The sequence below is a fragment of the Lindgomyces ingoldianus genome (genome assembly GCF_010093535.1).
Source record: "Lindgomyces ingoldianus strain ATCC 200398 unplaced genomic scaffold BDR25scaffold_36, whole genome shotgun sequence".
In the NCBI taxonomy this organism is placed as follows: Eukaryota; Fungi; Ascomycota; class Dothideomycetes; order Pleosporales; family Lindgomycetaceae; genus Lindgomyces; species Lindgomyces ingoldianus.
The window spans coordinates 711,961-739,705 of NW_022985197.1; the positions used below are offsets into that span (position 1 = coordinate 711,961).

Below are 27,745 nucleotides of genomic sequence, written 5' to 3' on the forward strand. Positions count from 1 at the left end.
GCCTTCCAATCCCCAGAATTCTTCGGCCTGCTCATAAAATGCACCTCAAAGTCCCTAGGATTTCGCTCAAACTCAAGCCGATTCTCGGTGTCCGCTTTTGGAAGTGTTCCGCTTACCGCTCACCGCTCACGGCCAAGGCACTCCCCTCTTTTGCGCCACCTTTGAAGTTGACGCACAAGCTACCCCCTGAGCAATGCGAAACCGACCCCCCTGCAAGCCACCGTCATCGGCCACTCCCGTTTTGACAGCTGCATCATCCTCGTGCTCGTTCCTTGTCTTTCCCCACTGACGCAACGCACATCTTCTGGTGCACATGGCTATTATTCCTTTGGGCACATCAATCTTACTATTTTTCGCTTGGCCTCCATGATACGTCGTTCCCTCGACATGATGCATGAGTCATTGAACACCCCGCTTTCGCTTTGTCTGACAAGACGGTCGCAATCGATAGCTGCAACGTTAATCGTGATAAGAAGACGTGATAAGGTGCAGTAGTCATTCCCTATCACAGCTGTGAACGCTAGTGCGACTGTCGGAATGCACAATGAATGCATAACAGACTTTGAGTTTAACTCGTATCAGGTGTCTGAATTGTGGCGCTCTCGTCAAAGCGAGAAACAATGCGTACGTACAGACCAACCTATAAGTGGCGTTGTTATGATTCAAGACACTTCCTTAGAATAACCTCTCACAGGGGAGCTCCCATGTTGACTTCCATCATCTAGTGATGGTGGATATCCGGCAGCGTTTGTCCTCAGCTCCGTTGTACTATGAAGCTCTACTTCTTTTTGGATGTAAATTCTGTCGTCCATTTCCGCTTCTGCCCGACTCTTCTTTTGTAGTGTGCTGAGCTGATGGCTGATTCTAGTGGTACTACAAGTGCCATTCTTTGTCGACAAGAATCTTGGAACAATCTTTGATATCAACGGCCGCAAAGTCGGTAAGCAAGCGCAAAGAATTCCGCAGTTCAGCTCCACGACTGACCAATATGCCGTGGGTGCGTTATCCCACATTGGATCCGTAGTATTGATTCCCTTGTGGAGAGTTGAAAGACGGACTAGGGAGATGATACATGCACTACGCGCAATCAGAATTTAGCCAGTCAGAAACCAAATGCGTGTTGTGACTTACAAGAAGCCAAGACAAAAGAGGGCACACAACAGCAATTTTTGCCTTGTTCGCATCTGTAACTTAAGGACTGAAGGCACTGGAATGACAAATATCATGAAATCGGTTACGATATTCATCGATGAAGTGAGATACCAAATTGGAAGCGGGGAGATGCACTTATCAGCCATCTTAGGAACGATGGCCGCAAGTGGTGAGCATGCCAATCCAGCGAGGAATTCCTGCGTAATACCCCAGGCGACGACAAAGACGAGAAGCCAGAGGCAGACCCTCTGAGTTCCCGTTCCGGGGAACAGCCGCCGGTACTGGATTAGGAAGGAGATCTTGGTAATGATCTGGGCGGCATTGTAGATCAAGATGTTGGAATAAAGGCACTGCCAGTCTCAGTACACTACGTACTAGAGAGTATTAGAAATTATACCTTCAACTGTTTGAGAGTCGACTCTAGAGGGACGAACTTCGTATGTTGACCAAGCCCCCATATAGCCTCTGGTGGTTCTTGGTCAGAAGCCTTTCCATTGTGTTGAAAGAAGGCAGGAACTTACCCAGAATTGTGGTAACCGATACCGCGATTGCAAGAACCTGAGCAATGGTGATGGTAATATCATCGGGACCTAAGACCGAAAGGACCTTGCCACGGGTGTATAACCTTAAACCAACACTCGCAGTGGAAAGAGTAACGAAGATGATAGACAACGAATAGATTAAGGCCGTCTGTGATTCCGCCTCTAAGGTGACATCACCTTTCAACATTGTGAAAAGACCTCAGAAGTCAAGGTTTGAGTTGCAAAGAACAAAACTACTAACAGCAGGATTCCCGATCTGGAGGCCCTTCTCAAGGTTCTCTATATGTCGTTGGGATCGAAGTATGAATATAAGTACGAAGAGAAGTCCCACATCGACGAATTTCCATCTTTACGGAGCAAAATCTTGCATTTGGCAGTAGGTCCTATGCCAAACGTAGCGCCAAACCTTATTACTCTGACATTTACCTTAGGATCTACGCGAGGAGTGAGGGTTAACAGGTGCCGGGGCTATAGGCTAAATCGCGAGGCCTCTTTTGCGACATATCCGGCCAATAGTTGATGGCGAAGACGACAAGGATAGTAGTGACCGCCCCTCGAGTCGCAAATGACGCACACGAAACGTACGCGAGATGTCAGCGATTGGATTCCTCGGGGATTTGTGAAGACGCGATGGTTTGGTCGAGCATTGTCACCTGCACCGTGGAGCTCGAGGAGCTGTGTGGAGCTCGAAGGAGAAGCTGTGGTTCTGTGCCGATCAGGGACTAGATGCGGTGCGCGCCGTACCTTGACAGAATGGCAATGCGGCCAGTCCCGAGCTGGAAATCTGGGGCAAATGTCCTCGTATTCGCCTGGCAGTACTTGTCTCAAGCTGCACAGAGAGCCGGTGGCAAGCTGTCCTTTGCTAACAGGTCTCCTCTTCTTAATTGCTTTGAACTCTGTTTGTCTAGAAATGACTTTAGAGCAGTAGCTTTGCCTGGGGTTGAAGCTTAGCAGCCTTGCCAACCAGTTGTCGTAAATGGACCCGGTCCGTGCACCATTAGGAAGCACATTTATTGGATAGTCGCCTGCGCGAAGCTTATCACCGTTCCAAGGTTCCAAGACTCCACCGTCCAATTGCACCATGATCATCCTAATCTTCATCAACCTCCATCGAGAGCTCTATAACCATCCTACGCCTGCTCAATGAGGTGACGAATACCTCGAGAGTGACAATGGTACCCCATGAGTCGTGCTCGCCTCCCCGGCGCCGATCGCAACTGCCAGTCAATCTCGCCCAAGAATTCAAGAGCTGGGAACATGGGAACGAAGGGCAGATCCCCACTATTACGAGTAAATTCTAACGGAAAAACCTACTAACCCGAGAGTAGTGCGCTATCCACGAACCAGGTCAGGAGACGGGTATCCGGTCACGAGTCCAGTCCAACTGTGGGTTCTCACACGCTAGTATTGTTACCGATACCGTTGGTGTGACGGAGCCTGCTTGCGGTCAGCCTTTTCGACTCAAGTCATGGATGACGGATGGGTGTTTCAGGCTTTGATAGACTTTCAACCCCTAGTAGAGACATGGGGGTTACTGCTCATCATCTCATCACTCGATTGTCTTACCGTAGGCGTAAATTATTATGCATTTCCTATGGTACGTCCGAATATCCTTGGCTCGTCATCCTAGCATCAGACTTTGTTCCTTTAGAACATGAGAAGACAGTCTTTCCCTCCTCTAATCTCTACGCGCAAGCGATATGCCATTCCTGCCTCCTTCATCTTCATCGGCGAATACGACCTCAACTCTACTCTCCAGGACAATGTGTTCCTCGGTTTCCTTGCTAGTGCCTCTTTCCACTTCCCCACGGGCATACTCGACACCCCTTTCCCTCCTCTTTCCCCTAAGACAACATGCGTCGATGACTCCGACAAACACAACCACAAAACCAAGAACACCGACACTTACACCAACGCCAACCTTTGCTTCGTTACTAAGCCCCTTCGTCTGTTTGACCGTTGGTGCAGAAGGAGTAAAAGTCGCTAAATGAACTGATGAGGAGGATATTGAAGACCTCGAGGACTCGATGAAGGTATATGCTGTCATCACAGCGGGCTTTGCGAATGACAGGTAGGGTGTGGCCTCCGCTAGGAGCGGTGGTAGTGAATCGGAAGGAGAAGGTGAATGGGTGAAAAGTGGAGGGATTGATACAGCCGATCCTTTAGATGGAGTGATACCCGGATTCCGAGCCTACACATGTAACTCAGTAGTTGCCTCAAAATTCGTGTTCTCAAAGATCAAGTTACCTGACGCGATTCATCTGCCTTTACAACGATCCCGTATACGACCCACACACTATTCGAAAACAGCATAGCAAACACCAACCTGTAGATTGCTTCGACCATTTCACAGACGACTTTCTACAAGAGAAGGGGGCAGAAGAGGAGCGATTGACCGTTGCAAAAGAGGGGAACGCGCCAATATATGCATTGCCTCCGCCCACAAACATCTGCATCAATATTATCGTGCATGATGTACATGCCGTAGTACCATCTCGAGTTGCCTTCAAAACTCTATCTTCGCTGGCTTGTCGCACAGGAAGTCACAAAGGTCAATATATAGGACGGCAACAACACGATATACGAAGCATTGACCCAAGATATACAAATTGTTATTAGAATGAAGATCGAGTCTCGACATCTTGTTTACACCTTGTTTTTAGGTGGAAGTTGGAATTAGAATTGAGCGTTGGTGGAAGCACAACGGACGCAGTGTAACAACACAACGGTTTTCATCCTCCAAGCAGGTTACTAAGTCTGGAAGCGGAACAGTTTCAACTTTTACCCCTGCTGTTCCTTCACCATTCAATTCTGTAGTGTTTACTGGTGTCGCTAACTCATGCCTTTTGGCATCTGTTCCATCTATTTTCACATTTCTGTTGCGCTTCGCATCGCTTTTCCCGACCTTTGCAGAACATCTTTTATAATATGGTTCTCGTCTTGCTGCGTTTTGCCTTGGTTTGGTCGGTATTAAGGGTGTTAATAGGAGATATCAACAGTAGCGCCAGCAATAGCGTCATGGGTAAGGGCTGAATGCGACTGCTCGTTTGCAGACGTTGGTTTCGAGTTAGTTGGTTCTTTCGAAATACTTATTTAATTAACCTCATTAGCTTGGAACTGCAAGGAGAAGGCGCTCTGGGCCATACCTGTCGGTACCGCAGCGGTCGTTCTTCATAGCAACCCATTTAAGGAAGCCATATTTACAGTCCCACTCCTCGAAGCTGCAGAGAAGCTGAGGGAGAATTATCATTGACAATAACACCACATACAGTCGCAAGGTAGCCATAGACCTTCTGGGCTTCCTCCATTCAGTAACCCGCATCCTGACCGGGCGTGCCTGAACTATGAAACGGAGCGTCCGGGCTGAGTATTAAGTCGCTGCAATCGTCCCACATTACTGCTCTTTAAAGAAGGTAAAGGATCAGGGATGTCAGCCCATTTTTCAGAAGCAACAGTGTCGTAGCGTTTCCACGGTTGAAACACAGTCGGGATCGCAGGCGAGGGGATTATTAGCCATCTGTGATATTCTGCGCCGAGGAGAGAGGAACGAGACAAATCAGTAGAGTAAGAATCCAGATGTGCATTGGGAATTATCGAAGTACAGGTTGACGATCCGGATATTTTGTGGAATGGCGATCTGTTAGCGGTTCAATGAGCCAGTGAGAGGTCACGTGGAAATTGGCGAGAGCCCCCACCTCCGGGAACGATACGATAGTTATCGAGTACCTATTTTCGACTTCTCCTGCTTCTCACTGTACTACGCGCTTTACATAACCTACCAAGACTAGCAAATTAAAATATTTCAAACCAAGGTAGCTAGCTCTCTAAGCCTTGGTCTATACCACCACAATAGATTTGAGAATTGGTCTTTCAAAAATGGGGTTTAACTGATTCATATGACCCTCCATGACAAAAAAGCTGAAAACGATTGTGGTATGTTATCAGACTTTATGAGATTAAATTTTCACAGAATTATCAATTTTCTACGGCAAGCTCGTTTATCAGATTGGCAAACGTATTCCATGCCCCCCTACCTATTCAATGCACAAGTTTTGGCCTCGTCATTTGAAATGACCTTTTTACGAGATCTCCGTCTGCTGGATCGGATACGGGGTATTCTCCCCTTTTAAACCCCAAGAACATACTCCACTCCCGCCACACGATCCCCTCATATTCCCACCAACCTTGAAATTTGCCTGGCCGGCATACTTCTTCGTAAATGAGCTCCCCAAGCTAATCGTCTGTGCTACCCTAGTGAACTTCAAATCAAAGTCCTCCGTCGACAATCCTTTCCCATCACTGGGGGCAACCACTTCCATGGTCCAGTACCCATCCCCGGCGGCATCACACGGCCAGAAGTGATTGGAAGGGGTATTTGGGGGTAGCCATTTGGCCTCGCAGTTTAATGCTTGGCCGCCAGCTGGGAGAATTACTTCGGTGTTGTTGGAGTTGGTACCGAGGTCAAGCTCATTTGGATCCGTCACGTTGGCGACGATTCTCAGCCAGGGATAACTTCCTGGTCGGCCCGAGGGAGAGAACGAGTATACGTATTGGAGCTGCCAAGGCTGAAGATCAGCTCGTTTTGCGAGTGGTTTCGCGGTTGCAAAGGAGGCCGCCGCAAAGATGGAAACAAGAGCGTTCGTGTTGAAATGCATTATATATAGGTCAGTCTCGACTAAATTGCGAATTAAGGTATCGCGGGACGTTGTTTTAGTATTCCCAGAAGCGACAGTGGTGTTTGTGATTGAAAGCAAGTGACTTTACAAGTTGGTGCGAAGACACAAATTTCTGCGTCTTTCCTTTATACTTACAACGATCCAGACGCTACGAAAATCGCCCTTAGAAAGGCATTTCCTGGGGAAATACTATGGTGAAATGCGGTTAGGTGAGCTTCGCTCGTCTCGCCGAAAAGAGGATAATTCCAACATTGTGCTATTTTTAGCACGCTCGGCATCAGCATGTAATCGATTTTTCTCACGATGTCACCTCGAACCCTGATACCTGGGAATGATCTTCATCGTTTTGTAACGAGATCTCGTGTCCCAGTCTCAAATACTCACCTGAGAGTCTTACGAAGGAGGCTTTTATCCTCGGATTTCCGAACCTTTCTGGCAGCAATTACCATTCGGGTTCTATAACACGAGGAAATGTCGGTTAAATTAGGCAGGTTGGTTTTACCAGTGCTTTCCTTGTCAAAATATTATAGAAGTGGTGTCGATATGAAGCATAGCTATGCACCTATTTGCGGAGCGGTTGGCGAGCGATCTTTAACGAAAGTTACAAAACATTGAACAAGGTTTATATCTGGCTCACTTTCTCCTCTCCTGGGACGATTGACTTTCGTTAATTCTCGATATTTGGTCTCCTCTTGCCTATTCTATAGGAAATACCAGGCCACACGTATTCAAATCCCTAGCTCTCAGTGGCTTGTATGCATATATGAGTAGTTGCTTCGCAGAAGAGCACTACGAATATCAGATTCCCTTCTGTTAACTTATCGAGCACGACCTACGCGGCATGTTCCTTACGTATTATAGCTTTGACCTCATTGAAAGCTCGTCTCGCGCCTTCAAAGTCAGAAGCAATGGCACTGCCTCTTATGTCACGGTTTCAGTTTAAGGAGATCGCTAGCTTCTACTATCGCACAGTTAGAGCCTATAGATGATAAGAGGGCTGGAGTTGCGAGTCGTCAATCTGGTGGTGAGAACCAAACTAAGTAGAACAGAGGTGTAAAGTCTGAGGATCTTGAGCGGGCTCCGAGCTAACTATATAGTAAGCGACCAAAATGACGCTAGTATCGATAAGGAAAAGACACTAGTACTAAAAGGGCGACTACTGCTGCACTGACCCATATTGGGGTGAAATACTACGTCATGTGACGTAGTTTCACCTGCTCCAATTGTCACGTGCGACATCTACGAAACTAATTGTGCCCCAGAATATGGCAGCTTGGGTATCGTTATTTCCAGCCATTTTATGGAAAATAACTGTTCTGCATTTGAACTGTTTCGTGAGAGAGGGCAGTATATGTTGTGAACACTTCAGTGTTTGCTATTGTTTGGTTAAGATTCCGTGTGACCGAGTTACGCTTGCGTGTGTCTGGATTTTCTGGAGATTTATGTTTAGAAAAATTATTTCTTACCTAATTGCTGTCTCTGGAAATTCTAACAGCACATCAAGCACCGGACAACGCCGGCATGCGGTCAATTTGCGGAGTTGTCACCCTGCTTCTATGGGCTCAAAAATCATCAGCTCCATAATCTAAATAGCCGCCCTGACGGCTCTCTTAGCCCGCCTTTATGACCCGTTCTATCTTCCCTATCCTCCTTCACTACCTTCTTCTACTATTTTCCCACCATTCGCAGATCTGATTGCTTTCCATACTTCGGAAGCATCATTACAAGCTTCTCAATATTCAAGAGCAAGTTAATCTTCCGACGTCCCTCCTGAATTTTCCTGTGACCCAGGCAAGAGCCACGTACACATCTTTGCTCCATCCACACGCTATTCGCTTCCTCTTTCAAGGCCCTAACGGCGTCTTCGATGTCTTAGCAAAAGCTGAGAAGCTTTAGACCGACACGAGTATCTCTGAAAAGCATCACAAGGTGAAGTAGGTGGCCTTCTTTCTTAATGACAACAATTTACATGGGGTTAGGGTCTCATATAGGCATAATGGAGGAAACATGCCAGAGTTTAGTCAACTTGTCGAAATTCGGGCTTTTAGCAGGGCTTTTGGAAAGAGTGACCCTAAGATTCCATTAGAGCATTTGAACAGCCATATTACGGCCATGAGATTAAGTGGAAGGACAAGAGAAACCAGTCCATCCTCTATGTGAGGGAAACAAATCGGAGGAGTGACTATTTTCTTGAAGGATGCAGTATTTCCAACACTGGTTTCCACTTTCTTTCTTGGTCAAATCTCTTCATAGAGCTTTTATATGCTTCCATGAATCCTTTTCTTGCTCTGATTTTCAACTGATTGATCTGCAGCCTGTAGCTATATGCCTGAGACCAAGTCAAATGCTCTTGAAGTCCCGGTACCGCGACATAAACCTTCAAGCCGATGGCTTGACACTACTGTTGATAGTCACATATTGTACATTTTGATTCAATTGCGCATATAGCGGCTGGGAGTGTGGCTACAGTATCATACCTGATGTCTCGGGCAATTTGCCGAGTCAGGGCTGTTCTAAATGCACAAGTATGGGGTCAGAGTGTGCCTGTGAGATCTTCTTAGATGGCGACCAATATGTGCTCTGGGAAAAGTCATACCGGAGATTCTTTACACATTTCGAATGTCGGTTGAACGAAGAGTGAGAAAATAAGAAGACCTTAATATCGTAAGTCTTGTCAAGTTAGGTACCATGAGAATGTGCCCTCTCTGTACGGTTGAGTCATAAGCACCTGACAGAAAGGCCAAAAATCTATAATCACACCCTGAAAAACTGCTAGACGGCATGATATTAGATTCAAGGACAACTTCTATCATTCAAGACTCTTAAGAAAGGGACATAATTTCTTCCTCCCTCTCTCTTTGTCTATAAGGTGCTTTCAAGTTGCTTCATCGCCATCGTCGTATTATATTGTTTCATCTCCAGCTTTAAGAAGGTGCCAGTAGAGCTCGTTCCCATAGATGCTTCCGTTTCATAACCTCCAATACCGAGACATGTTCAGAGTTAGAGTAGCGCGCATTATTTATTGCTACACGATTCCCGAAACTTGTTGTGATTCATGAACTCTTCCGCCCAAAAGCTTGAAATACTTCGTTTGATCAGTTTCCGAGTTCTTCTATGAACATTGAAGTAAAGGCCCAAATTCGGGGCACATTGAGAGTTTGAAGTTTCGACTACCATTTGAAGTGGGAGTATCAAGACTGTATGTGGAAAGCTAGGAATCCAAGACCAAGTGGGGAGAGGGATATATACATAACAAGTTACCGAAAATGTCCAAAACACATCAAATAATATTAGGCTCGAGGAAGATTGTATCATCACCGGTGTAGGCAGCTACGCTCACATTAGATATGCAATTTGTGTACGCGCATCCACAGCGACGGTCAGCTCGCGCATACTTACCATCGTCCGCAACTTCAGCTGGACGCCTGTAACTCTAGAATCTTGCCAAACACCTTCCGCCGAGAGCAACGGAAATAATAACAGCCATCATCCACTATGCCCATCTAGAACTTATCGAAATAGACAAGAAATGCACGTGAGACGCCAGGACGCTTGGTTTGGCTGAGTATATTGCCATGTGAATAGGAACAGAGAACCATATTATATCGCGTTGTGGGAATCCGGTCCGAAAGTTATATAAGAGGTGTAAATGAATATGTAGGCAATAACGAATGCTACAGCCAACTCGGTGAGGACATCATCTAATGTGAATTTCAGCACCTAGCGCCATCGTAGAAAAGGAGCCCAATAGTTAGAATAATTGACACTTTGCTGGATGTCCAGGCCAGAGCCTGGATGATGTTAGTATACGCGCGAAGTCATATGATTTATTTACACATAATCTTCGCTAAAACTCAAAACCAGGAGTCATAGGAATCCATATCGAAATCATATAGAGCTTAGGCCAGAATTTATATGCAAACGGTAGGGTAGGAGAAAAGCAGTTGGGTTAACAAGAATTGACTAATTCATCCAAATCTTGACGAAATCATTGAAATAGTTTCTAGCCTCCCACGGAGGGTTTCGTCGATCTTCAAAGCCCGTTTGTTCGTAGTTGATTATACTTTAATAAGAGGGATGACCCCGAACCAATGTAATTGTATTCGTCTCTTCGAGCGCTCCTGAAGATTCCTTAGCTTGAGGCTACATCTCCAATGGAGAGCTGTAAGGTGTTGAAACTAGGGAAGGAACGAGGCACAGAAATACAATAGACTCTTGATATAACAATACCATTTTTCTAAGGCTTTTAGCTAGTATAGGAAATTATTGTACAATTAAACTAGTCACGTGTGATTCCAAAGGCATCTAAAAAAGCCTAATCTTAACCTAAAAGTCTTTAAGACTGCTTAAAATAGGCGTCTAACATCCTATACTTACGCTACTTAATGCTCTAAAGTTTAAACTGCTGCTTAAAGTAATAAAAAGGCTTTATATTACTAGTAGAGTTGGCAACAATCAAGTTAACTTAATAACTTAACTTAATTAACTTAATTAATAGCTGTTAATTAAGTTAATTAGCTAGGCAAAATTTACTAAGTTAATTAAGTAAATTGTGCCTACTTAATTAACTTAATTAATAGACTTAAATCCCTAAGATCTTAGGTTTACTAAGGGATATAAGATCCTTTAGTGTATAGGAGTAGTAAATATAGTATAAGGCAGCTTAGCTTTAAGGGACTTTAAAGTTGTAATAGTTGCCTAACTAGGCTTAGCGCTATATATCTAAAATTCTTTAACTTCTACTGCCTACTAACTTACCTGCCTCTACTACGTATACAAAGGCTGGCTAGACAACTGCTACCTTAGCTTTTAACACTTATAGGTAGAGTTTAAAGACGCTGCCTCTCCTGTTAGTACTCTAAAGCCTCTGTTAAAGAAGGCACGTACAGGGCCAGCTAAGAGCTAGTTAGATTTTATAAGAGCTGCTCTATAAGGTAACAACACCTACTTAACTTATTACTGTAATAAGTTTAAGCGCTAGATAATTAAGTTACTTATACTAAAAAAGTCTCTGTTTGCGCGCAACCTAATTTTATACTAGATAAAAAAGGCTAATAAGTACCTTATTTTATTACGCTTTACCCTTATAATTCTTAGCATCCTTGTGGCAGCTACTAATTGTGAGAGGACTTTCTCTAAGCTAGGTAATTTACTAGAGACAAGGCGTCTCTGCATAAAGGCAGACCTCCTCTCTGCCCTACAAAGCCTACGTAGTTAGAAGCGCCTTAGCTTAAAGCCTATAAAGTTAGCAAAAAGTCCACGTAGTAATGCTATCTCTTCTAAAGACCTAGAGACTATCTATAAGATATACAGCAGTTAATTTGCTACGTAATCTATTAATTAAGTTAATTAAGTTAAGCCTTATTTATGCTATTAAGTTAATTAAGTTAATTAAAACGTGCTAGATCTGTTAATTAATTAAGTAATTCACCCTAACTTAATTAACTTAATTGTTGCCAACTCTGATTACTAGTAACAGATCTACTCTAAGCTTTAGTAAAGCGCTAATAATTAAGAGAGCTTGAAAAGCTGTAGAAGCTTGAGTTTATTATTCTCTTTTAAAGCAACTTTAAACCTTACTCCCTTAGTATAATAGTTAATTACTATATGCATATTAACTTACTTCTCTAGCTTATTATTCTTACTCTTAGGCGTAAGAAAGGTTTTAAGATTATATAGCTTCTCTATAGTTTCTAAGGTCTATTATGCCTAAAGTAACGTGTTTCACATATAAGCGCCGAACCTAAGCAAGCGCCGCAGCATCCCTACTACAACGCCTGCGCAACAACAATATAAAATGCTATAAAAAAAAGTTTAAAAGCTAATAATAATAATAATAAAATATCCAGCTTACTATTTTTAATATTTAAAAAATAACAAGTCTAGAGCGTCTAACATGCGATAGTAATCTATAAAGTTTTTAAATATATAATATAATGTTAACATAATAGAATACACATATAATATAACTCTAAGCTAAACTTAAAACGTTTTAATAAGTTTAGAAAGTAATTATTTAAAGTATTTTAACTTTACTTTATATTGTATACTAGTTATCTACTATATTAGTAAAGAAACCTTCTTACTTACAGTAAGACTAAGATGGCCCTTACACGCGATGGGTATTTATACTACTCTGCACGCGAATCAACTGTTAGTTGATTATTCGCACCTTTTTAGTTGTGATAGCGGAGTGGTGCGGAGCCTCGTCTTTACACTTACTTTAAAAGCTATATATAAGTAGATGCTTATAAAGAAAAACACTTATATAAGGTTTAAAAAAGCTAGGTTAGTTCTATTTAAACTAAATGCAGTGCTATTAAAGTTAATATAAGGCTGTGTATGTAAACTCTACTTAGTAAACTAACTAACATTGCCTAGAAAGCAAAAACACTACGCAACACTTGTAAGAATACACCTACTCTACTACCCCTACATTAAAGTACTGTTAATAGAGAGAAGACTTTCTTACTTTAATAGAAGGCCTAGAGCTATATAGACCTTCTTAGATATGGAGTTATACTAGACACATTGAGCGTAACCTGCTAAAGAGATAGTTACTGCCTTTTTGTACAATCTACAATATCTAGTTATACGTACTCCCTGCCTCTACTTGTTAGGACAGTTAATGCACCAAGCTTAAGGCGCTTCTTTAAGCGCACGATCTTTTCTTTTCGCCACATACCTAGATGCCTATGTAGGTAGACACCTAGAAATCTACACTAGTGTTCTGTTCGCCCCTGGAGTTTACTTGCCAGACGCGCTCCCCATTACCGCACCAAACACGGCTTGTAGGTAGCCTACAGATGTGCAGCAAGGAGGTACAGGGGCTAATTTATAGAGAGGCAAGATTGACAACTTTTCTATAAAATAAGAGAGGTGAAGAACACACAAAGTCGCTCCCTTCACAAGCGGAGGTATCCCAATATGCTCGCCAGGGCCGCAAAATATCAGGAAGGCACTATGCGGAATTCTAACAATAGTATCGCGTATTTCTGCTAATGGCCAGAAACAACTGCGCAGGCTTGGGAAAAGGCGTTCGTTAATTGCGCGTTCAACGAAAGGATTGCGCCCACTGCAACAAACGACAGAAGAAGCTCGAAAACAACTTGGCTTTTATAAGGGAATACGAGACTAGAGAGGCCCATCCGAACCCGGAAATAGCCATCTGTTAAATGGAACTTTGATCATCCTGCCTCTCGCTAAGGTCAACCCTGGGAAGCAATCAACCAAGAACCGTCAATTCACGACCTTGACCAGGTCCTCTAATATATTATATGAAGCGTCCAACCAATTTTAACAACATTTTCCACCATCACGTTACAAGCTTCTCATGTCCTATTTTTAGGTTTATCGTTTTCCAACGGCTCTCCCTTGCTCACATCAAACGTCCTGTTCTAGAGCTACGGTGTCCTTCTGTCTCTTCTCCTTCCACATCCTACCGACTTTCCCGGTTCACTTCTGCGGCTGCAATTTCATCGGCAGATCACCCCATGTCCGTGGTGGCCAAATCCAGGAGTGCGATAGGTTAACTTTGGTAGGATATGTAAGAATTGTATCGATACCTGAAGAGTTTGATCTAATTCACGATATTAGTCCTGATGGGTCAACAATCATAAATTATTGGCACACTATAATGCAAAAGTTTCATAAACGCGATCTAGGGGAGTAACGAAAGGATGGACAGGCGAACTGAAAGAACCCTTGTCAGTCCCTCTGAGATTTTACTGAGAGCCGCCTGGTTGGTTGTACGGCGTTGAGGTGCTATTTTCGTTTCGGAGTCTGAGAACTGAACCAATTGCGAACCTAGCGAGCGGCCCGTAGGACCGTGCCACGGCCCGTCTTCTTGGAAGACGTTGTGCGGGGATGTTCGAGAAGTCGTGGATAATTAATGATGCCGGATGAGAGACGCACATTCCGGGCCAACGTCCTACACTACCGTCCTAAAAGTTTTGACATTATATAAGGAGAACGTCTCTCCGTCCATTTATTCTTCATCCTAAGTCCTCTTACAACTCTATTAACGGCACTTGGCCATCCGTCTACATTCAAAATCCTTTCTAGCATACATCTTTTTCTCCTCTCCAACTAATCCTACCTCTTTGATAGCTGAACCAGCCGGTGTCATGAAGTATATCGTCACATCTTTTACCCTCGCGGCCCTGGTCCTCGCAGGCCCAGTTCCGGACGTCGCTAGCCCCTCACCACCTTCCTACAAGATCATCAGTGCCATTCACGGAGGCAATGGCTGTCCCCAAGGCTCCATCGATCTCGAGTTCACCGACAGCAGACTCCTCCCCATATACTTTGGTAACGACTTTATGGCGACGTTAGGCCCAAATACGTCGGATAATATCAAGAACTGCCAGGTCTCCCTTGACATCGTATTCAGCCCGGGTTACCAGTACACCGTATTCAGTGCCGATTATTCAGGGTGGGCAGATCTGGACTCGAGTGTAAAAGCGTCGATACGCTCGAAATACTATTTTGCAGGATATTCAGGCGAAGTATGTGTTGGCAATCCCGCCAAAGTAGACACCAGCTAATTGCACTAGGCAATCACAGTAATGGATATCAACGGCCCCTTTTCCGGAAAATTCAATAAACATGACGACGTTGATCTTGCCGTCTGGTCTCCGTGCGGGAGCGAGGGATTACTGAATTTCAATACGAGGGCTATTCTGACGACAACCAACACATCTGCGAATGGGATGCTTGCCATGGCAAAGGAGAGCACTAAGTTTACACAGAATTTGTACCTCAAGTGGCGTCAGTGCTAGATGGAGTACGTTTAGAATGGCCTAATGCTTGCTAAAAGGCAAAAAGTCGCAAGTTTCATGATTCTTGGTGGTTTATTTTAATTTGTAGATACCGTCTCCCTCCTTTTGTCCTTTGCCAGGGAGAGCACGACAATACCAACTTTTTTATACAAGTCCTCTTTCGCTGTAGTTGTAGTGATCGATGTGGAGAAGGGCTAATCTGAGAAAGGGAGGTTCTCCGCTATTACAGACTAGCAATATTGTCACCGTAAACTACGATACGCCTCAGGCTCTCCCCAGAGAGCCCTCGGCGTGGCTCTAGGTACGTGACAGGACGTCACGTGCCTTAGTACAATATATCCTTTCTGAAACCCCTAAGTTTCCTTAAGGATTGGTCTATTAATACTATCATAGACTCTCTTCTGCGCTTTACGCATTCTACCTATAGTGTTTGTCATGGTATTGTTACGACGGTCTGGTTGGACAGACAAGGGGCACACCGAGACCAGCCCCATAGGAAAAGAACGGACCCGCTCGGGTCACGTGACAATACCGAGTTAGGTGATGTGCTTCCAAGGCTTAGCATCATACTTGCTATGCTTGTTGTGAGCATTAGTTAATGTTTTCTTTATACATACATTTATAGAGCTGTCTTTACTATTAATCTATCTAATTTTAACAATCTCTCTCTTCTTATATCATATGCAATGTCTGTACGCAGGAGCGACACAGCGTATGGTATCTACCTGGCCCGGCATGGGATCACGTGATTACACCACGTGATGCCCGTGCGCTGTGCGCGCCTCCTGAAATATCCCTCGCGTCTTCTGTACATAGAGAGATAAGCAAGAACGAGATGTTATTACCTACTCTAACTACTTGTATGCTGTACACACTATACACTACTCTTTTACTACTTAAGTGCTTATTTTATAAGCAGCTATCTAAAAGAGCCTATTTAACACTAATTAGTAGTTGATTTAATTAACTAACTTACACTATAGGCAAGTTACTTACACACTTAAGTTACTTAATTTTACTAAGACCTTACTAAACTACTTTTTCTATACTAATATATTTCTAATAACACTAACGTACCTAACAGGTTGGCCAGCCACTTTTGCCAAGCCCCCACTAAAACCACCCTATTCTAGCGCAAAACAGCCTACTTTAGCCCTATATAAAGTAATATAACATAAGATATTATTTAGAGTCTACTTTTACTACTTTCTTACATATACATAAGTTATGCCTAGTCTAATTGCACTGCCTACATTACCTTTAACTTAGCTTACTTTCTTTAGTGTGCACTTATGTCTTTAGCTTTTTTCTATTACTACGCGCTCTAAACTCTTTTAAAGCAGTTAAATAAGCTCTATTTTTAACTATTAAAGTTCTTTTTACTTAAATCTACTTTCTTTTATACAATCTATATTGTGTAGCAGCTTTATTTACTACTTAAAGCTTTATAATCTTCTTTTACACTAACACTAGCTTATGCATAATAATTGCTGCCTCTTTTAAACCCTTTTTAAAGGCCTTTACTATAGACATTCGTAAGCTATTTATATGCCTTTAAATTCTTACTTTTATAAGCATTAATTATAACTTAAATTTAAAAGTATTACTTAGAGTTTACAACTACTAAGGCTTATTATTAATAAGTAGTAGTAGTAATAAAGTATATAACTAAATGTTAAAGGCTATTTTAACTTATTTTAAGTTAAATAAGACTAAACTAGCGCTTTAAAACTCTTTTTAAATATTACTAAAAGTAATTACTGCATTATAAGTGTGTATAAAGCATAGTAAGAACTTAAGTTTTATAATATAAGTAATCTAGTTATACATAAAATTTTTAGCTTAGCGTTTATATACTTTTTTTAAAGAAGCAAAACAACCTACATCAAAAGGCGGTAAAAGGTATAATAAGTGTAAAAGCATATAAATAGTAATAATTTTATTCTTTTTATAGTACTACTAGAAATTAAGTAAGTTATAGCTTTTATAGCTATTAATAATAAAAAGCTAATAAGCGCTTATAACTTTTTTTTTATATACTTATTAAAGTGCTTTAACTACTATAGCCTAAGCTTATTTATTATCTAGCTGTTTTTAGAGACTATAATAACCTAGTTCTAAGGCAGATTTTTTTTTATACTAGGCAAAGAGGTAATAGCAGCCGTTAAAAATAATAAAGGGTAAAATAGCCTACTTTATTATATTAATACTTTAGATAACTATTATTTACTTTTTATTACTTTACTATATTACTTTTAGCTGTCTTTGTTTTTTTAAAGCTGTAATAACTACTCTAGTTAATATCTAGCCTATTATAAAGCCTAACTTATTAAAGTTATACATGTCTTTATTTTAGATACTGTACTTAGCTTTTATGTTAGCTACTAGGTAAAACTAGCTTTAGATAACCTCTAGATTTTTATTAACTACTCTCTTATAATTATACTTATAATTAAACTTTATTATAAACTTAAGGTAGTGCTTAACTTATATACTAGGTGTTACAATCCTTGCTTCGTGGAAGCACTCGGGTCTTATGGTGTTCCTATGGGTGGTAGGACGGGAGGTAGGGGCCAGTCCTGCAGGGTGTACAGTCCTACGTACAGGCTAATAGGCTATTAGAGGGAGAGAGAGTGACTAGATTGTAGTTTGCCCTTTATATAGCAGTAGAAAGGCTAGGTTAAACAGTCCTGTTAGACAGGATTAGAGGTATATATAGTGTAAGATATATAAATAGTATTACAGCTCTTTAGAAAGCTAAATGCTACATAGTCTATGTAAAGAATAAACTAAACATTAAACACACCTTTTAAAGGTTGTTTAATGCAATAACTATATACATATGCTAGAGGTGCTAAGGGGAGCTAGTAGAAGCTAATAAGAGCCTGCTAAGAAGAGCTCCTATAAGCTCCCTTAGGCTTTATAGACTTGTGGCCTGTCTTCTTATTAGATAATGCATTCCTCTATTACTATAGGCAAGTGTGCTACTTTTATGTCCTCTAACTAGTTTATAAGCAAGCCCTGTCCTAATCTAGCTAGATTATAGAGCACTGCTAGTGGAGTTACGCTAGTCTAACTATAGACTGTAACACGCTGCCCCTTCTCCCTAGCAGTGTCCTTGCTGCTCTGCTTACACAACTATGTTAGTAAAAGTTTATTTATAAAGTAGATATTTTCTTACTAAAAAGTGTTCTTAATATCTATTTTTTTTAACTTAAATAGCTTACTAGTCTTATTTTTCTTGTTGTTCTTATGTTACTCTTTAGTTTAATTTTTTTTATTAAATAAAAATAAAGCTCTATAGTGCTTACTAATTCTTAGAGTTATCTTATGTGTTAATGTTATCCTTAGATAAATATGTTAAGTGTGTAAAAAAGCATAGTAAGTGTAATACTTTTATTTCTAACACTACTTAAAATTAGTTAGAGAAAGAAAAAAAGACACTTCTTTAAAAGGTAAAAGCTTTATAAGCCTAAGACTGTGCATTATTAGATAAATAATTAGCTTAGAACTAGAAGTAGCTTTATTTATAAGAGAAAATGCTAGGGGTAAGAGATAAGAAGCGCTTTAGATAAGATTATATCTAAAAATTACTAAACCTACTAAAAGCTTAATGTGTAAAGTACTTAAAAAGGGATCTTTTCTTCTTAGACAAAATAGAGGCTTTTAAGGCTAAAGTAAAGAGCTGTTTCTTTTTATAGCTCTTATTAGTAAAGACTTATCTTTAAAAGCTACTGCTATCTAGTAATAACATAGCTATTTCTTTTAATATAAGTGCCTTATTACCTAGCTAGTTTCTTTTAAATAAGCCTAAAAGTACTTTTATACTAATAGCTGCGCGTTCTGTAAATTCTTAGCTAGTTTTTATATATTTTTACTAGTAAGCTACTTTTTTTATTTTACTAAGAATTTCTTTTAGTTTTTTTAATTACTTATAATGCGCTTAACTTTATATTCTATTTCTTTATTTTTTTATCTCTATGTAGATAAGAGAACTTCTTTAAGTGCCTTTTCTAACCTAAAGACATAGAACCACAGGTGTATCTTTATGTGTAGAGGAAGCTTAAGTTTATAGTTATCTTACTAGGTTTAGAGGACTTTGTACAGTTCTATTTTTTTTTCTACTAACTTCCTTAAGGGTCTAGGTATTTTAAGATTCTTAGTGTTAAAGTATGCATAGTCTTTTAAATAGATTATTAGTCTTAGTTATTATAATTTATTTACATATTTTTTTATTATCTTTTTACTAAATCTAGCTTTTATTACTAACTTCTTATATATATGTTATAGGTCTGTTAGCTAGTCTATTAACTTTTATAAGTTTATAAGTTAGTTTTTTTATAGTGTAAAGTAAAAGTTATATTTAAAATTAGCTTTATATAGTGTTTTCTTTATTATAGCTAATTCTACATTATTAATAGCTAGTTGTGCTATAAGAAGCTATTCTACCTAATTATACTAAGTATAAAAAATGTACTTTCTTAAGTATCTTTTTACTTCTACATTTACTCTCTTAGTCTAGCTGTCTGTCTACAGGTAATAGGCTATTAATAGCTTATATATTATGCTAAGGTGCCTTATTACTGCTCTCTAGAATCTACTAGTAAACAGTTTATCTTAGTTAAAGATAATAATTTTAAAGCATTTATATACTAATATTATGTTTTATTTTAATTTATAAATAAATTTTTTAGCTATTATTATTTTTTCTAAGGGCTAAGTATACAGGTATTTAGTAGTTTTGTTAAGTGCTACTGTAATTATATTACACATTCTTTCTGTCTCTAGTTTCTTAGATAAAAGTAACTTTATAATAAAGTCTATTATAATTATTATCTATAGTAACTTTAGCGCTTTAATTAAATAAAAGTACCTATAGGTTTTATACCTTTATAGATTATTTTTATTGCAGATATTATATTCTCTAAGTACCTTAGTGCATAGTTGTTTTATTTTTAGTATTTGCTATAGTATAGCAGCCCTTAGCTTTTTCTAAAGGGTGCCTATTTCTAGATGTTTAAATATTAGGGACTTATAATATTTTTTAATTAAGTTTTTTTATCTTTATTTACTAGCTATAAGCATGTAAAGTTTCTTTATAAGTTAAAGTTTATTATAAATCTATCTTTTATTAGTTTTTTTAAAGAAGGTAAATTTCTTAGTTCTTTTTTTTTTTATTAAAGTAATTTAGTCTCTAGCTAAAGGCGTTAGCCTACTAGTTTTATGCTCTTAGAACATGTTTAATAATGTAGTTAAATTATGTAAGCTCTATTACCTATCTTACATGCATTAGTAATAGTTTTTTTATAGTTAGAAATGTAACTAGGTTTATATAATCTATTATAATGTAGAAGAGTTTTACTATCCTGTGTAGCTCTATAGCCTATACCCTTACTGCGTTTAGTATAGCTTTAAGCTCTTTATTAGGTATACTATAGCCTACTTTAGGTCCTAAAAACTTAGCAGAGTAATATGCTACTAGGTGCTATTTTTTGTCTTCTTATTTCTAATAGAGTGTGGCTCTGCTAGCTTCTAGAGATGCATCTGTGTAGATCTTTATATCTAGCTGTAGGTTGTACATCTTTAGTACTAGTTTAGCTATTATAGCTTATTTTAGCGCTATAAACGCTTTATTTATTTATAAGGTCTAAATAAATTTTACTATTACCTACTTTTTAGTAGTAGCGTTAGTTATGTCACGGTATCCTCCCCGGATCCCAGACATAACCGTATTAGACGCGTACTAGAGTATTATTAGTGCACGTCTGACACAAACACAACACAACACAGACATAAACTTAAGCATAAACTGCCTTAACACTAACTAAACCTAAAACAGGCTTAATTTATACTTAAAGCGCTTAGACTTCTAAGCTAAGTATTTAATTACTAATTTCCTCCTAAACTTTTCTATTCCTTATATAACATCTTGTACCTACTATAATACCTTACGTAGTAATTAAACTAGACCTCTGTAAAGCTTTATAACCTTACTTATGCATAATTATAACATTATGTTGTGTTAAAACCTTAGCTAAAAATAGCCTCTAAATTTAATTTAATAAGCTTAGTACTTGCATAACTCTAAGCTATTAAAGTAAGCTAAAAAGCTTTCTAAGAAGCGCTTACTTTATAAAAAAGCTACTATGTTGTAAGCTTTAAAGCTTTTTAAAAAGACTTTAAAGAATAGCTTTGCGCTATTAAGCAGTCTATTTCTGCCTTAACTTTTGTTATAGTAGTAAGAACTAAGAACTTACTAGCTTTAAAGCCTACCTAAAAGTCTAGAGATAGCTTAACTCTTTTCTGCCTAACACTGCCTACAACTTGTAACTCTTTTAACTTAGTAATAAAATCTAACTAACTCTCTAATCCCTTACTGTTTAATAAAAAACAGAAAGACCTACCTTTCTTCCTACACAAGCTCTAATATAAACTTAAAGGAAATATAGACTAATTTCTTTTTAAACACTTTTAGTTACTATATGCCTACTCTTAACTTAACTATAACATAATAGCCTTAATTAACTTACTAATAGATAAGAATATTATTAACTTAGACTAATTTATAGTGTTTCTGTAAGTAACTTATAGAGACTTAAATAAAGAGTTAACAGCCTTAAGTTACCTAAACACTTTATAATAAGAAAAAAAAAGCTTTACTTTATACTTTACTAAGTTCTACTAACTTACATCTAATATAGGCCTAAATAAGATAGGTTTAATTATAGCCTTATATAACTCCCTCTTAACTAAACTATAACATGCTATAGTAGGAGAACCCCTTCTAAACAACCTTAATGTGTATGCAAACCTAATTACTACCTATAATAATAACATAAGGTTCCTCCCTGTACAAGCCCTAATACACCCCTAAACTAGCGCAGTTGCAAATAAGGACTCTAATATAATAAAAATTAATTTAAATTATGCTTTAGTTAGTTCTAGAAAGCATAAAGATTATAAAAAAAAAAGTTAATATTTTAAGTATAGTAAGCATAGTTATATCTTTTAAAACTGCTTTATTCCTCTTTTTTAAGTCTACGTAAGTAGTGCTACTAGTACTTATTAAAGATTCTTACTATTTTAATCTTATTTTTATAAAGGCTTTAACTTATATTTAAGCTTTAATCCTCTTTGCCACTCTTAACATAGCTGCAGCTATAGCAGTAGGAGCCTGTAAAAAGGCTTATTCTAGGGCTAAGTTGCCCCCTAGGACTAATTTAACACTAGATCTCTGCTAACTTATAGGCTAAGTCCCCTACTAATAACTAGAAGTACTAAGTTAATATTCTTATATATTTATAATAAAAAACTATATTAGCCCTAATATAGGCTCTTATTAACTTAGAAGTAAACAGCATAGGTTACATTAATAGAGAACTAGCGCGTAAACTAAATCTCTAATTAACACTACTTACCTAAATAATTTACCTAACTAGATTTAATAGAAAATAACTTAAAAAAGGTTTTATTTTTTATACTACAACTATTATAATTACCTACTAACACTATAAGGAGCAGATTAAACTCTATGTAATAAACATAGAATGTTATAACTTAATCTTAGAATAACTATAGCTGTATTAGCATAAAGTTGCCTTTAATTACTAAGAGTAAGTTCTAAACTTTAACTTTTTCTAATGCTAAGATATATACTTACGCTTACATCTAAACAATACTTAAATAGCACTTAATATAAAAGGTTTCTAGACTTACTTCTTAATAACTTAAAAAAGAACTACTTAAGTAAGGCTAACAAGCTAGGCCTTTTACTAAAATAGGCTATGTAAAATAATTTAATAACTGCCTAAACTTAAAGAAAAAAAAGCCTTTAAGGAACCTTTACTTACTTAATTTAGACATAAACTAGGACTTAAACAGCAAATAGACATCTGCTACATAGAACCTGCCCTATTTATAACCCTAGCTTAATAACTAGATTATAAAATCTACGCAGTTATAATTTCTAATATAGACTAAGCTTTAGCTCTCTAAAAACACACTAACTTAAAAATAATAGTCTTTTAAGACTACTACAACTTATTACATGTCTTCTTTTAAGACAAGTCTAATAAGCTTCTAATATAATGTTTGTATAATTACTAAATAACTTTTAAGCTTAGTAAACAACCTAGTTATAAGCTACTATATAAGATGTTACTAAACAAATTAAAAGTGCTCTAAAAATACCTTAACAAGAACCTAAAGAAAAGGTTTATTTAAGCTAGCTTCTTACTAGTAGCGTTACCTATACTATTTATAAAAAAACTTAAGGGTAGGCTTTAATTCTGTGTTAACTACTAAGGACTAAATACTGTTACTATTAAAAACTAATACTTAATTTTTTTTTATAAAAAACTCTAAGCTAACTAAGCAAAGTAAAGTATTTTATAAAGTTAAATATTATTACTACCTTTAATAAGCTAAAGATAGCAAAGGGTAATAAGTAGCTAATAGTGTTTTAGACTTAATATAGACTATTTAAGTACCTAGTAATGCCCTTTAGCTTAGCTAACGCGCCTAGTACTTTTTAACATTTTATAAATAACTTGCTCTAACTCTACCTAGACATGTTCTGCACTATGTATATTAACAATATTCTAATCTACAGTAATAGCCTTTTAGAGCACAAACAGCATGTACGCCTAGTGCTAAAGGCTATAGAAGAAGTAGGTCTACAACTTAATATAGACAAATGTAAGTTCTACTAATTAAAGGTTACATATTTAGGATATGTAATCTCTATAGATAGCATCTAAATAGACCCTGTTAAGGTTTAGACTGTGCTAGATTAGTAATACCTAAAGAATATAAAGAATGTTTAAGCCTTTATAAGATTTACTAACTTTTACTAATAATTTATTAACAACTTTTTACAGCTAGTAAGCCCTATAATTGCACTTACTAAAAAAGGGGTTTAATTTAACTTTAACTTAAATTACTAATAGTCTTTTAACTAGCTAAAGAAAGCCTTTACTAAAGCCTTAATACTCTACTACTTTAACTTTAAACTACTAATACTTGTAGAAGCTAATGCCTTAGACTACGTAGTAGCAGGAGTTCTCTCCTAGACTAAGCTAGATAGGACTATTAGGCCTATTACATACTTCTTAAAAAGAATAAGTCCTGCAGAAGGCAATTATAAGATCTATAATAAGAAATTGCTTGCTATAGTACACTGCTTTAAATAATAGCAACCTAAACTAGAAAGTGCAGCGCATCTAATACAGGTTCTATCTAACTATAAGAACTTGCAGTACTTTGCAACTATAAAACAACTTAGCTACTAATAAGCTTATTAGTTTAAATACTTATCTTATTTTAATTTTAAGATTACTTATTATTTTAGTTAAGATAGAGGGAAACTAGATACTTTTATAAGGTAATCTTAAAACGTCTCTGCTTAGAAAAAAGTGTAAAAGGCTTAACACTAAACTTTACTTTAACTTAAGCTATTTTTAGACCTTAACCTAAATAAAACAGATTAGATAATTAATTAAATTATTACTAATAAGTATCTAAATAATAAATTTATCTAAGAAACCTTAGACCTGCTCTAAAACAGCGCTAGTTAGTTAAAGAAGGTAACACTAGCTAACTATAAAAACTAAAATAGTAAGCTGTATTACTATAACTAACTTATAATCTCTAATTTTAATAAACTAAGAATTAAACTACTCTAAATTATACATAACTTGCCTGTTAGAGAACACCTAGGCAGAGGAAAGACTCTTAACCTACTACAGAGAGAGTACTACTAGCCCCGCATGTTCTATACTGTACGCTAATATGTATTATGTTGCTATACTTGCTGTAAAGTAAAGGCCTTTTAAGAAAGGTATAATAGCCTGCTTAAACTACTCTTAATCTCTAAATAAGCTTAGAAAGACATATTAATTAATTTTATTATAGACCTACCTTTATCTAAAAAGTATATAAATATTATAGTAGTTATTAATTACTTAACTAAGTATTAACACCTAATACTATGTTCCTTTATAACTGCCCCTAATATAGCCTAGTTATTCTACTAATATGTATAGGTTTACTATAGCCTGCCTAACATAATTATATTAGACAGAGGTACATAGTTTATCTTAGCCTTTTAGGACAAACTCTGTAAATAGCTCTAAATTATCTTTTATCTATTTACAGCTTTTTACCTAGAGACTAATAGCTAGACTAAGAACATAAATGCTGTAATAGAATAAGTCCTATAAGTGTACACAAACTACTAGTAGGATAACTAGGTAAAATAGTTAGCTATAGCATAGTTTAAAGCTAATAACATAATATTTAAATTAACATAAGTATCCTTATTCTTAGTAAACTATAAATACTACTCTTAAATAAGATTTAAACTACTTATAAATACCCTCTAACTAACTTATTAATCTATATAAGTAATAAACATAAACAGACTTATTAATAAAATCTAAAACATATTTAAATATGTTTATAAAAAGCTTACATAGGCTTAAGCTTTTTAATAAGAGTATGTAAACTAATCTTAAACCCTTGCCCCTGCGTATATAGCTAGCAAGAAGGTCTAGCTAGACGCTAGAAATATCTAAATAAACTAATAATTAAAGAAACTTAATTAGAAGAACTTTAGCCTTTTTATAGTAGCTTATATAGTCTTATTACACGCTTACTAATTAATCCTACCTAACAGCATAAAGATACACCCTGTGTTCTACATATTGTTGCTGCGCTAAGTAGCCTCTAAATCTAACTATCTACCTAGACAGTTAAACCTGCCACCTAAACCTATTATTATAAATAATAAACTAGAATATGTTATAGAAAACATTAAATAGATCTAGTTTAATAAGAAAAAACATACTTATAAATACTTTATAAAATAAACTAGATACAACAAACTATTATAGGAACCTGCAGAAGCCTTGTAAAAGAACTCTACAGTAACCTAATTCTACGCCTAATACTTATCTAAACTAAACCTGTACTCTAATAAAGACAACCTAATGCTAGAACTACTAATGTAAAGGATTCCCTTTCTAATAAGAGGGGGGGTACTGTCACAGTATCCTCCCTAGATCCTAGACATAACTGTATTAGACACGTACTAGAGTATTATTAGTGCACGTCTAACATAAACACAATATAACATAGACATAAACTTAAGCATAAACTACTTTAACACTAACTAAACCTAAAACAGGCTTAATTTATACTTAAAGCGCTTAGACTTTTAAGCTAAGTATTTAATTGCTAATTTCCTTCTAAACTTTCCTGTTCCTCACACAACGTCTTGTACCTACTATGATACCTTACGTAGTAATTGAACTAGACCTCCGCGAAGCTCTATAACCTTACTCGTGCATAATCGTGACAAGTTAAAAGTATAACTAGTAATTTTTAAGTAGTTCTTAATTATTTATTTAACATATTTTAATAGTTTAAAGAATTCTTTAACTTTCTTAACTATTATAAGTTCTAGCTACTTAAGTACTTTTTATACTTTAGCTAATTAATTTTTATTTTCTTACTATTAATTATAAATTCTAGGTATTTTATTTTAGTAACATAGAATTTACATTTAGAGAGCTGTAAGTAAAGTTTATTCTTTCTAAGCTATTCTAAAACTTTTTATACCTTCTGTACATAGTCTTCTAAAGTATTCTTTAAGTAGATAAGGACATTATCTAAATATACTAAGGTAAAGACATTAAGATATAAATTAAAAGCTGTGTTAATAATTTACTAGAATATTACTAAAGTGTTTATTAGGCTAAATAGCATTACTAATAGTTTATAAAGTCTTTATAAAGTCTTAAATACTATAAGGTACTTATTTTTTTCTTTTATTCTTATTTTATTAAATTTGTTTTGTACATTAAACTTTATAAAGTACTAAGTTTCTTTTAGTTAGTTTATAATGTTTTATATAATTAGTAAAAGAAACTAGTCTTAAATTATGTTATTATTTAAAGTTTTATAGTTTTAATAGACTTAGATTTTTTCTTTTTTCTTTTTTATAAAAACTATAGCTAAAGCAACTAAGCTATAACTTTCTTAGATATAGCCTTAGGCTAACATTTAATTAACATATTCTTATAAAGCTTTTTTTTATGTCCTTATTAAAGGGTAAAGCTTATAGGTCTTTAGATTGTAGTCTTTTATTAAGTTAATAGCATAATTCTAAGGCTAATGTAGTAGTAATTCTTTTAGATCCTCTAGTATTTTAAACATGTCCTTATAATCTTTATATTTAAAAAAAATGCTACCTTTATTTTAAATTTAGAAGATGCTAATCTATTTTACATTTTTATTAGTCTTAATTTCTTTATAAAAGACTTTTTTAAGTTCTTTTTTTATTATTTTTACTGCCTAAGCTTTTAGCTTCTAGTAAGAGAATTTTTAAAGTTTCTTTTTCTTAGAGAAGTAACTGCTACCCTATTTTACTTATTTATAAACTAGGTATAAGTTATTATAGCATGCTAACTAAGTTATATATGCGTAGTTATTAGAGGTTTTTATAGTTATTATCTTCTAGTTAATTGCAAAGTTGTGCGCTCTAAGCTAGTTATAGCCTAGAATTACATTATACTTACTCTCTAACAGAAGTATG

The 27,745-nt window shown here is 36.9% G+C and overlaps 6 protein-coding genes across 6 annotated transcripts; 2 read left to right on the plus strand and 4 right to left on the minus strand.

The window, feature by feature from the left end:
* Window positions 1–662: 662 nt before the first annotated feature.
* On the minus strand, window positions 663–1,881 carry BDR25DRAFT_238612 (uncharacterized protein; the record flags this gene model as incomplete). The annotated part of the gene is made up of 4 exons (XM_033685644.1): window positions 663–1,077; window positions 1,132–1,502; window positions 1,550–1,617; window positions 1,674–1,881. 4 exons carry the CDS (start codon window positions 1,879–1,881, stop codon window positions 663–665), a joined length of 1,062 nt encoding a protein of 353 aa, XP_033542862.1.
* A 1,491-nt stretch (window positions 1,882–3,372) lies between these two features.
* Window positions 3,373–4,040, minus strand: BDR25DRAFT_345886 (uncharacterized protein; the record flags this gene model as incomplete). The annotated part of the gene is made up of 3 exons (XM_033694090.1): window positions 3,373–3,885; window positions 3,942–3,990; window positions 4,021–4,040. 3 exons carry the CDS (start codon window positions 4,038–4,040, stop codon window positions 3,373–3,375), a joined length of 582 nt encoding a protein of 193 aa, XP_033542863.1.
* A 1,596-nt stretch (window positions 4,041–5,636) lies between these two features.
* Window positions 5,637–6,487, minus strand: BDR25DRAFT_306465 (uncharacterized protein). The gene has a single exon (XM_033690632.1). The coding sequence runs from the start codon at window positions 6,347–6,349 to the stop codon at window positions 5,774–5,776; it is 576 nt and encodes a 191-aa protein (XP_033542864.1). The 5' UTR covers window positions 6,350–6,487; the 3' UTR covers window positions 5,637–5,773.
* Window positions 6,488–8,324: 1,837 nt separating this feature from the next.
* On the plus strand, window positions 8,325–9,146 carry BDR25DRAFT_360166 (uncharacterized protein; the record flags this gene model as incomplete). The annotated part of the gene is made up of 6 exons (XM_033696205.1): window positions 8,325–8,435; window positions 8,470–8,606; window positions 8,692–8,780; window positions 8,819–8,902; window positions 8,932–9,007; window positions 9,089–9,146. The coding sequence occupies 6 exons, from the start codon at window positions 8,325–8,327 to the stop codon at window positions 9,144–9,146; spliced, it is 555 nt and encodes a 184-aa protein (XP_033542865.1).
* Window positions 9,147–9,232: 86 nt separating this feature from the next.
* On the minus strand, window positions 9,233–10,675 carry BDR25DRAFT_360167 (uncharacterized protein; the record flags this gene model as incomplete). The annotated part of the gene is made up of 10 exons (XM_033696206.1): window positions 9,233–9,345; window positions 9,400–9,700; window positions 9,743–9,822; window positions 9,881–10,044; window positions 10,091–10,161; window positions 10,208–10,223; window positions 10,335–10,401; window positions 10,453–10,513; window positions 10,569–10,607; window positions 10,658–10,675. 10 exons carry the CDS (start codon window positions 10,673–10,675, stop codon window positions 9,233–9,235), a joined length of 930 nt encoding a protein of 309 aa, XP_033542866.1.
* Window positions 10,676–14,496: 3,821 nt separating this feature from the next.
* BDR25DRAFT_238543 (uncharacterized protein) lies at window positions 14,497–15,150 on the plus strand (the record flags this gene model as incomplete). The annotated part of the gene is made up of 2 exons (XM_033685639.1): window positions 14,497–14,877; window positions 14,926–15,150. 2 exons carry the CDS (start codon window positions 14,497–14,499, stop codon window positions 15,148–15,150), a joined length of 606 nt encoding a protein of 201 aa, XP_033542867.1.
* Window positions 15,151–27,745: the final 12,595 nt, after the last annotated feature.